This window comes from Podarcis gaigeae (genome assembly GCF_964106915.1).
Source record: "Podarcis gaigeae genome assembly, chromosome: Z".
NCBI classification, from domain to species: Eukaryota; Metazoa; Chordata; class Lepidosauria; order Squamata; family Lacertidae; genus Podarcis; species Podarcis gaigeae.
The window spans coordinates 45589989-45600181 of record NC_139691.1 but is presented as its reverse complement, the minus strand read 5'-3'; the positions used below and the strand labels follow the sequence as shown (position 1 = coordinate 45600181).

The window sequence follows — 10193 nt, the reverse complement described above, 5'->3', positions numbered from 1 at the left end:
GCCCCACAAAGTGGAAATGAAACTTCAGGCCCAGCAGCCAAATGTGACCGAGGGAGGTTCATGACTGAGGGAGGTTCAACAACTGTCTATTGTTTTTCTCACCTTTTTACCTCTGGCACATCCACAATGCCATGTTCAACTGTTGCCCAGCCCTGCCTTATAAAGGATGTCTCCTAACCTATTAATTCCTCACTTCTGAGCTTTTTGGAGGCATTTGAGTGGCCACTCTGGGAAGCTGAACTTTACAGAAGGCTTGTGATCTAATCTAGCAGAGCATTTCTTATGTTCTGATAGTCCAAGTTGTGACCCTCCAAATGTGACTGGACTCTACCTCCAATCATCCCTGGCCACTGCCTGCGCTTGCCAGGGCTAACAGGAGTTGAACAGCACCAGGCTGATAAAGGCTTATCTTAAGGAGCAGTGTTGGCAGCAGTCCATGAGATGAGGAAGTCATGTGTGGAAAAAGATAGTTGACATGTATTAATGGCAGCAGAGGGGCTTTTGTGGTACTGGAGCCTGGGCTGGCCCAATACATTCTTGGTACCTGAGGCAAACCACAAAAGGCCTACACCAGAGAAGAAGTGGGGAGCAGATAGCTACATCAGGAACAAGGGGGGGGGGGAAATAAAGATCTGCAACAGGAACAAAGGGTGAGCGAGGATCTGCATCCGGAATGGGGGTCTGGATGGTCAAATCAGCCTTACCTTTCTGAAGTTGAAATCAAAGGCCATTGCTGGGTGTGGGAAGGGGCCCACTCTGAATCATGTCAGGCAGATGCAGACCCAATGAGACCCCAGCTCTTGTAGGCTATACTGATGTTGCTGGACTCCCTGATGTTGTCGGTCTCTACTTTCCAACAGCCTCCAAGCAGCATGTCTTAATAAACAGCCAAACACCACTTTATACATTTAATGAATAGCAGACTTCTGAATGAGGAGCTCTTATGTTCTGAACACTAAACTTCCATGGACAGCTTAGCGGGCTGCAATGTGCCTTTCCCTCTTGGCCCCTGTGACAGAAGTGAAAAGTGAGGAGAATGCAGGGAAAGATGGAATCCACCAGATAATGTATGTTGTTTACTGTGCTTCAGTTTTCAGACTTGGTTGCTTCAAAGAAATTATGCTCAATGTGCAGTATAATCTGGGGAAACAATAATGGAACTATAGGGGGGAAAGGTCATAGGGAAAAGAGCACCTGCTTTATGTGCAGGTTCAATCCCCAAAGGCAACTCCAGAAGAGACTCCTTCCTGCAGGGCTGCTGCTGGTCAGTGTAGACAATACCAAGCTATATGGACCACTGGTCTGTGTAGGCATAAGGCAGCACTCTGTTTCTATGAGTGAGCGACAGAGAGGGAGGAAGAGAGGTTTTCATCCTTCGCCAGCTCTGTGGCGAAAAGGATCTCTTTGGCTTCCAGCAGATTCCCTCTGCCAATACATGCATGCACTTTTATTGGATTCTTCTTTCCTTTGTCAAAAGTATGCTGGCATTCCCCTCTTATTGAAATCAACAGTTTTCAGAACACAGAACACTTTAAAAAAGCAAAAGCAAGGGCATTTATTTTACAGGCTTAATTTTCCTCTCTTGTGTTCACTTCTTTAATGAAAGTTCTGTTGATGACAACTCCCCCCATGGCTTCAAATGTAAGAGTTACTTCTGATAATGCAAGGATAGGGTTGCATTCCATGGCTACATTTTTCATAGAAGTATGTATGCCCCAATGAATGTGGTGAGACTTTGTCCTGTGGATGCTTAATTCAAAAGTGAGTAAGTCATTGCTTGGTTCTTTCCAGACTTGACCTAGACTGTTCCAGTTTAAAGACCAATAAAAGTTAAAAAATAAATAAATCACATGGTCTTCCTAAAAATCATACTAAAAATAATTGTATGATTTGCGTATTTTTAGTGGCGCACTAATATATCATCTGATGCTAGATCAATAAGCATAATTTTTCATTTGGTTTTGATGAGGCTATCCAACTAATTTTACCCAGGTTGAAGGTCTTTGATTGTACGCTAATTGGGGCAGAGACCTCTTTTCCAAGCTAAGCTGCTCTAGGACATACAGTTGATGCTAGTAGTGATGTATGCAGTACTGTACACAGAAAATAACCCTATAGGAGGAATGTGATTGCACTCTGACTAGCCTGCAAACCTCCCACCCCAAAACAGAGAAAAGATTCCCTTTCATCCCTGGTGCCCAAGGATGGAGAACCTCAGGCCCAGGAGCCAGATGTGGCCCTTCAAGCCTCTCCACCTGGACCTCAGAACTCTCCCCAGACCCCACCCCTCACGGACCTTGCTTTGCCCCATTCCTGGGTATTATTTTTTGCCTGGCTGAAATATGGCTTTGGACTTGGGATAGTGCATTTTGCTTGCCTGGATGGAGGAGAGCAATGCACTAATAGTAGCCTACTGTTAAATGATAAAAGTTTACATGTATCCCTTTGCCCGCTTCTGCCTCTGGCACCTCCCACCACATGCAGCCACCAGAAGGTTGCCTGCAAGGGAATGTGGCCCTGAGTCTGAAAAGTTTAATGATTCCTGCTTATTCCCACCCTGTCTCAGCTGAAGATTCCATGACATGGAGAAACATAGCTATGCTGTATAATCCGAGTTTTTAAAACCATACTTGGCAACCGGTGGGTTGGGCAGATTCCCTGTTTATTTTATTTTTTGCGAAGGGCAGTAAAAGCAACAGGAGGCTGTCCTTTCCGCGTCCTTGCAAATATGCGGCTCATCTCTGCATGGGTTAGCTGGTGTCTCTCCACGTTATCCCCAAGCGGGCTACCTTGCTTATGCTAAAGTGCGCGGCTAGGGCGATCAAATCGGGGGAAGGGGACGGAGGTTCTCAAAAACCCAGTTTACTGCAGCCTCCTCACCAAAAGCAGATTGACCAACTCAGTCTCGTCCTGAATTCGCGCGCCTTAAAAGAGTTTGAAAAAGAGGGAAATCAAAAGAGGCAAACTATTTGCTCTGAAACCAACCGCTCTTCTTTTCAAGGATAACGGATCTCTGCTCTTCCCTTAGAAGTTGAATCAAACTTCATAGGATTTTCGCAGGGTTTTTAAGCCGTGCCAAGAAGCGAGAAGGAAAAAGAATTGTTGCATCTACGGGGATAAAAAGGGGTTGCTTTTCTGTTTGTGTGTTAGTTCTACGGCCAGGGTAGGTGAGTTAGAGTAGCAATTTAAAAAGAGAAAAGCTTCCACCCGCTCCCATACCCGTTCAATTTATCCATTAATAATTTCAAGGGGAAATGGATTTCCAGTCGTCTCCGAACGGGCGCGCAACTTTTCCAAAGTTCGTTCTCTTCCTCTCTCTCTCTTCCATGCTCTCGTAATCGCAACGAAGTTTGGCAGAGGGGGTTTTCTTTGTAGTTTCTCGGCCCACATTTCTAGCCTTTTTTATTTTATGGGGGGAGGCAGGCAGGAGAAAGTGTCGAGCCCCGACCCCCAAAGAAGTTCCAGATTTGCCACAGAAGCTCAAGCCCGGAGCTGCACCCATCTGCCTACGTCCTTGGGGAATTTTAAATTCAGTTCAAAATCCGGGCCGGATTTATTTCAATTTTTAAAAGAGCGGTGGTAGATTGAAGTTAGCATCTTTCAAGTGCATTACACAGAAATTTAAACGTTATGCAAAATAAACAGGAAAATTAAACAAAAAGACACCCCCCATCTCTCTTTCTGGCTGTTTTCGGGTAAAGGGTCTCTTGCTGCTTTTAAACGAGACCACGCTTTGAGCTAATTTTACAGGTTTTGCAGGTAGCAGAATTCGGAGTGCAAAGCCAATTCCTTTAAATGTGGAAGCCAGGGGACATGATGGAAAGAAAGCAACAGAACCAAATTCAGTGTCTCTTCTCCGCTCCGCCCCCAGCATCCAAGTGTTATATATCCCACTAATTGCAGGTGCAATAGAAAAGCCCCCCCCATCAGGAAACTTGGTCCAAAAGTAAGGCAGAGGATAGAGGCACCATAAAGACTTTTATAACACACATTCGTTTCGGCGTAACCCTTTAGGGACCCTTCATTAGAAGCATAAAGCGTATAGCCCCAGATTGATACGTGGAGAGAGACAGAGTAAAGGATAGAATTGTCGACTTGGAAGGGACTCCTGAAGGACGTCTATTCCGACCCCCTGCAATGCAGGTAATGGTTGGTCTAAAAACATGCAGGATGGCTGATCGATTTTATTTTATTTTTTAAAAAGCCAAATTAACGAAAGAACCAGATATACATTGCCATGCCTGTTTAGAAGGGTTCTTCCCCTCCCCTAAAAAAAAAAAGAGAGAGAGATGGATACCTATGGAAATCATGTTTGTTTGCAAGTTAGCAGAACTTCCCTCCTAGTTAAAAATGCGCAGTGTGCAAACTGACCCTAAACCCCTTATGAACCCCGTGGGATTTCCTGTTCCCGTCAAAATCTTATTACTCCGAGAAAGATTAATAAAGATCTATCAAAACGAATCAAAACCAAGATAATTTTAAACCCATTTTATGGAATGAACCGAATGCTAAAGTTTCAAAGCTAAATAGTATTACGCCCGGCCTATCCGAACAGGTGCTGAGGTAGAGCCTGTCAAGAGAACAAACGGATTCAACCAAAGTGATCGCTTGTTGGAAAGAGAAATTCGTCTTCTTGGGGAGGTGGGCGGTAAACCCAACCTTTGTATTGTGCTACTAATCCGGACCTCAAACTGATAATAAATTGAGTAATTTAAAAAAAGAAAAAGAAAACGTAGTTGCAGAGACAATTCCTTTCCCTCTCTTTCCCACTGATTGATTTTAAGTGTAACCTGTTTCGGGGCAGGGACCCATCCATTATTCCCCTTTCTCCTAGTTGAAATTAATCTACATGTGCGCGGATGGTACCACATAAGGGGGGGGGGGGGGAGCCGGCGGAAGGGAAGTAAGGTGCAGGTTGAGACCGGATTTTAAAAGTAGTCATTTGCAAAATTATTATTACATCTTAGAAAGAGAGATTTGATTCTCAAGATGTGTTGGGGTTTTTGTTTTTTTTAATGCAACATGTTTAAAAGCTCAAAGTACCTAAAACAAACTAAACCAATGAAATACGATGATTTGCAAACACAATTAAAGAGGTTCAATTATTTAGAGCTTGCAGGCGTCCTATCCCCTAATTCATTTTTAATAGAGTCTAATTAAGGTTCCTCCAACCGGATTCACATATTTGTAAATATTTCAGAGCAAGACACGGTTTTTCCGCCCTTGAACAAGGCTCTCTCTCAGATTACTCCTGGGCTTAAGAGGAAGAATCGGAGGAGAGAGAATGAAGAGGATCCAGAGGGCGCAGTTTCCTCGGGGAAGTTGAGCGCGCGCGCGCTGGCAGGGGAAAGAATCGGTTGTAGGAAGCAACAAGTGTCAGAAGAGGATGTTCTTAGGGGAATGTGGGGAGAAAGACCTCAGCATAACATTCTATCGGCTTTCTCGTGTCCAAATTGGAAAATTGCCGAACTTCAGTTCTTCCCCGCGCGCTCCCCTCCCCAGCGCAAAACTTTTAAAAAGCGATCCTAAATACATTTCCTTGGGAGCAAGCCTGACCGAAATGAGAGGGACTTTGCTCTCCCGAAGAAGGATCGCTGCAAAAAGACCCCGATCCCCTCCTGCTTGTTTAATGTGAAAACAGGTCAATAGGATTTAATGCCAAATCAGCTGTATTTATGGTCACAGATGAATGATGCGATCGTAGTCGCAACCGGGAGAAGCAAGCCTCTGCGCATTTACTACCAAGCGAGCAGGCAGAAGGGATCGGTATCTATATGTAAAAAAGACCAGTGTGCGCCTAGTCCTCGCGCCGTCTACTTTTAAAGCAGTCACTTCCCGACGTACTTCCTGACTCCAAGCTGGACTGCATCAGAATTCCGGTAATGAGTAGAAGTATTATTATTATAAGTCTAAGGATGGAACGGTAACGCATCAAGCTTAAAACGATTTACCCTTCTGTAGATCCAGCACCTTAAGGAACTAATGTCAGGGGCCGAGTTCTTTTACGAAGATATCCACTCCCTCTCCGAAAAAATAATTAAATCCTGGAATTGCAAAAAAGTAAAAAAAAGTTTTCGAATAAAAGTTAGACGTAAATTGAAGATTCCACAAGGAACGTTAAAAAAAGAAGGCGAGCGCAGCCCGCTCCCCGGCGTTTTCCCAAGAGTGAAGGCTCTCACCACTCCGGTTTTAACAGAGACTTTGCGTTAAGGTTGCTGCTGCAATCTCCGCGTAATGTCTGAACTTTATTTTTTTAAAGGTGAGGAGGGCAGAACTTAAAATGGCGTTTACATGTAAACCAAATTAAGGTCTTTTGGCATTTGAATTATGAACCGGGGAAGAAGCGGGGAACAACTGTCAAAAGCGCGGTTTAAATAAGGGCGGCGGGGAGAAGCCTCTCAATGAAAGAGCTGGACGCAAGGATTTCAACTCGCTCCGAACATCCACGTTGAAGTTTTTTGTTTTTGTTTTTACTTCGTTGAAACCCCCCCCCCCCGTGTTTACTTTCAACGTGGAAGCAGCGTTTTAAACATGATTAATAAACAGTAGTATTAAAACGCCATGCGTAAAGTTCAAACCTCCGTCAACTTCAGATGCTTTGCTGCCTTGCGTCGGTCTCAGATCCTTTGAAAGGTCGACGTCCCACAGACTTTAATGGGATTTCTAGGGTTTGCTAGCAGAATGATAACAGACTCAGTTTTGGTGGGGCTTTCGACACAGATTTGCAGCGCCATGCTTTCCAGGGTTCACTCTCAAGCCTGTGCGCAACTGTCTGGACTGGCTCGCTAATGTGGGTTAGGACCGCAGCCTTTGCCCCCATCCCATACAATTTATGCTCCTCTCGGAACCTGCAATCCGGGAGGTACTGCTGACGTTTCTGCCGTCCCTCCGGCCTCACAAACTTTGCAACAGCCCTGCAGAAAGTTCCCTAATCCCCCATAAAGCATAAAGAGCAATAACTGTTTTATTGGTTAAGGCTGCTGTCCACCGCACACTTACTTGGGAGTAAATCCTTTTGAACCGAGCGGTGCTCCAATCTCACGGATAGGGTCGGACTGAAATTCCCAAGCAAAACTTGCAGCCCTCTATCCTAAGCACAATTTTAATGAAGCAAAAATTATCCCGTGGTGACTTAACCCCGCATTAAATATACTTCGGAATCCACCCTTCAGACAGATTTACTGCGGAATTAAAGCATGCACTGGGGTACGGAAGCGCCTAATCAACGTTGGTTGTCCCCCAAACACTAGCCCAGCCGTAACCCGTTAAAGACACTTACTCCAGAGTAGTACCAGCGCGAACAAGGCAGAGTTGACAGCTTCAGAAACTTTTCCGCCGCTTTAAACAAGAAATACCAAACACACATCCAAAGCGCCTGTTATAAAATTTATTGATCTCTCTTAAAGTTCTTTCTTTGAGGGGAGGAAGGAGAGGGACAGGAGAGGGGGCGAGAGACATGTTCTCTTCAAAGAAACCAGAGGACACAACAAAATAAAATATTAAAAAATCTAAATGACCTGTTTCGTGGGGTTGATATGTTCTGTTCGCCAAACTATCCCACGATTAAATCCACAAAACAGAAAAGGCAGGGGAATTTACAGAAATTTACAAGCGCCACGGAGACAACCAGAAAACGTCCCCTCTCCCGTTATCAGCGAATTCTTTTTATTTTCCCTCAAAAGATTAAAATCACATTATTTGCAACAGCAAAGAAAGTATTTTATAAATTTGAAATTCTTTTCCAGTTTCACACAGCCAGCTGGCAATCGGGTTACCCAAAGGCTCCCATCAAAGCAGGATATTTCTACCCGCCCCCCCACGCGAAGCAAGTTTACTCCAAAGTAAACTTGAGCCTAAAAAAAGGACAAACTTGCTTAACTTCCGAGTAAAACTGATGTTCTGAAATCAACCCGGGGACCCACATAGCAATTTGTATATATATATATTTATATTTATATATTTAAAAGCGGGAAGGTGGGGCCGGGGTTACATATATTTAAATATCTTAAAAATTAAAAGACTCCAGACAGATTTAAAGAACTCCAGGCAAGAGGAAGGGGGCAAAGAAACAAAACAACTCGCCCCCGAACAGTAAAAGACAAAATGTAAACATTTAAGACCGAGGCCAGTTGGCCACGTTGCTCTCCCAACCCACCCACCCCCAAAAAAACTTTTTAAGAACCCCCCCGAAAAAACTTGTATATCTATAAGGAAGTATGTTTGATATTTCACAGCGGCTTCTTCCAAGGTGAGCAGAAAATTGTGCTCTATGCAGACGTGCAACTCCCCTTTTGTGTTTTATTCACACATCTAAAGTTCCTTTGAGTTGTTTAGTTGGGTAAAGTTCGGTTTACCTTCCTTTGGAGTTCTCCCGCGCCTCTCCCACCCCAAAGCCATAAACTTCAATGGTGTGGGAATTCAGAGTGGGAGAAGCCACCTACAACGAGAGTCAAGATGCCCGGGGAGACGTCCGCATAGGATTTGCCTTGGGAAGAAGCGTCCAAAAGACTCGCTGGTTAAGATGGAGATCCAGCGACACCCCCCTCTGCCCTCAAACCACCTCTCCTGCTACCAAACCGTAGGCGAGACATTCGGTGCCAGCGTTTTGAGGAAGCGGTGGTAGAGGGCGATCCGAGGGGAACACGGCTAGATGTGAGTTAGTGGCACGGTCCCGTTGACAGCAGTCCCGGCGCTCGGGTAGTGCTGGTGGACGCCGTGTAGCCGGGTGCCCTGCAGTGTCGACGGGTCGGCCGCGTCGCCCCCGGGCGGAAGGTACATGCTGATCATATCCCTCAAGTCTCCCAGGCAGGCCCGCTGGGAGTGCGAGGTGATGGCCGGCGGCGGAGAACTGGGCTCAGATTTCACCACGGAACCCATCGTCCCCAAGCTCATCGAGTGCCCCGACGGTTGCTGGCCGTAAGCGGCAGCCGCCGCAGCAGCAGCAACTGGAGACATGCTGTAAGTGGAGGCTGCCGCGCTCATGTAGGGTTGAGCGCTGGACATGATGGGGCTGTACTGGAGGCCGCTCACATCGTAGCGGTGCATGGGCTGAAGCTGCGCGTTGCTCATGGCCGGGTGCTGGCTGTAGCCCAGTTGCTCGGGCATCAGCGAGGCGTAGGCGCCGTTGGGCCAGCCGTTCATGTGCGCGTAGGAGTCCAGGCGCTGCCCGACCCCGACGGGGCTGCTGACGCCGCCTCCGCCGGCGCTTCCCGGGGCCAGCAGGTTGCCCGGCAGAGAGTACTTGTCCTTCTTGAGCAGCGTCTTGGTCTTCCGACGTGGCCGGTATTTATAATCCGGGTACTCCTTCATGTGGACGGCGCGGAGCCGCTTGGCCTCGTCGATGAAGGGGCGCTTCTCCGCGTCGCTCAGCAGCTTCCAGTCCGCGCCCAGGCGCTTGGAGATCTCAGAGTTGTGCATCTTGGGGTTTTCTTGAGCCATCTTGCGCCGCTGGCCCCGCGACCACACCATGAACGCGTTCATCGGCCGCTTGACCCGGTCCTGGTCCGTGGCTCCGGTTCCTCCTCCTCCTCCTCCGCCGCCGCCACCCTTGCCGTTGCCGCCCGGAGCGCCGTTCCCGGCCGAGCCTCCTCCGGGGTTAGGCTGGGGCGCCTTCAACTCGCTCTCTAGTATGCTGTACATGGCTGGGGCAGGCAGGAGATGCGCCAGCTTGGCTGCCGGGTGGGAAAAGAAATATATTAGACTTACAAGAAGAAAGAGGAGGAGGGCAGGGGAAAAGACTTTTAAGTTCAAAAAGAGTCTCGGAGACCCTGGCTACTAACTTCTCCGGCAGCGGAACGAGCCCCTCTTCGGATCTGCTCTTTCTTCGGACGGCTCTCTTCTCCAACTGCTGCCAGCTCACCAAGCTCTCCGGCCCTATCCGCTGAGGCCTTTCTCTGCGGGCCATTTGATTGACGGCCTATAAATGAGAAGCCGCCGGCCAATCAGAGCGCAGACCTCGACAGGCCCCTGACGCAGGGGGAATTGACCAGGTTCCCAAGCTACTCCCCTCCCTTCTTCCCACTCACCCGCGCGCCCCGTCCAAAGTTGCAACTTTTAGAGGGTTCATTTTTCCTCTATGCCCCCCTCTCGCCTCATCCCCCCCCCCGTGGGCATTTACAGCTGTGGGATACCAATGCCGATCCTTTTCTTCCTCCATCGGGAATATTGAGTGGGTAACTTAATAAAGTTTTTTT

The 10193-nt window shown here is 47.3% G+C and overlaps 1 protein-coding gene across 1 annotated transcript; it reads right to left on the bottom strand.

Moving 5' to 3' along the window:
• Positions 1 to 8176: 8176 nt before the first annotated feature.
• SOX3 (SRY-box transcription factor 3) lies at positions 8177 to 9902 on the bottom strand. Its single transcript, XM_083721137.1, has 2 exons — positions 9780 to 9902; positions 8177 to 9671 (listed from the first exon to the last, which is right to left on the bottom strand). Exon 2 carries the CDS (start codon positions 9637 to 9639, stop codon positions 8647 to 8649), a length of 993 nt encoding a protein of 330 aa, XP_083577263.1. The 5' UTR covers positions 9640 to 9671; positions 9780 to 9902; the 3' UTR covers positions 8177 to 8646.
• Between the last annotated feature and the right edge of the window lie 291 nt (positions 9903 to 10193).

Excerpts from the sequence above, each read along its gene's own strand:
- SOX3 (XM_083721137.1), bottom strand. The coding sequence starts at position 9,639 with ATGTACAGCATACTAGAGAGCGAGTTGAAGGCGCCCCAGCCTAACCCC.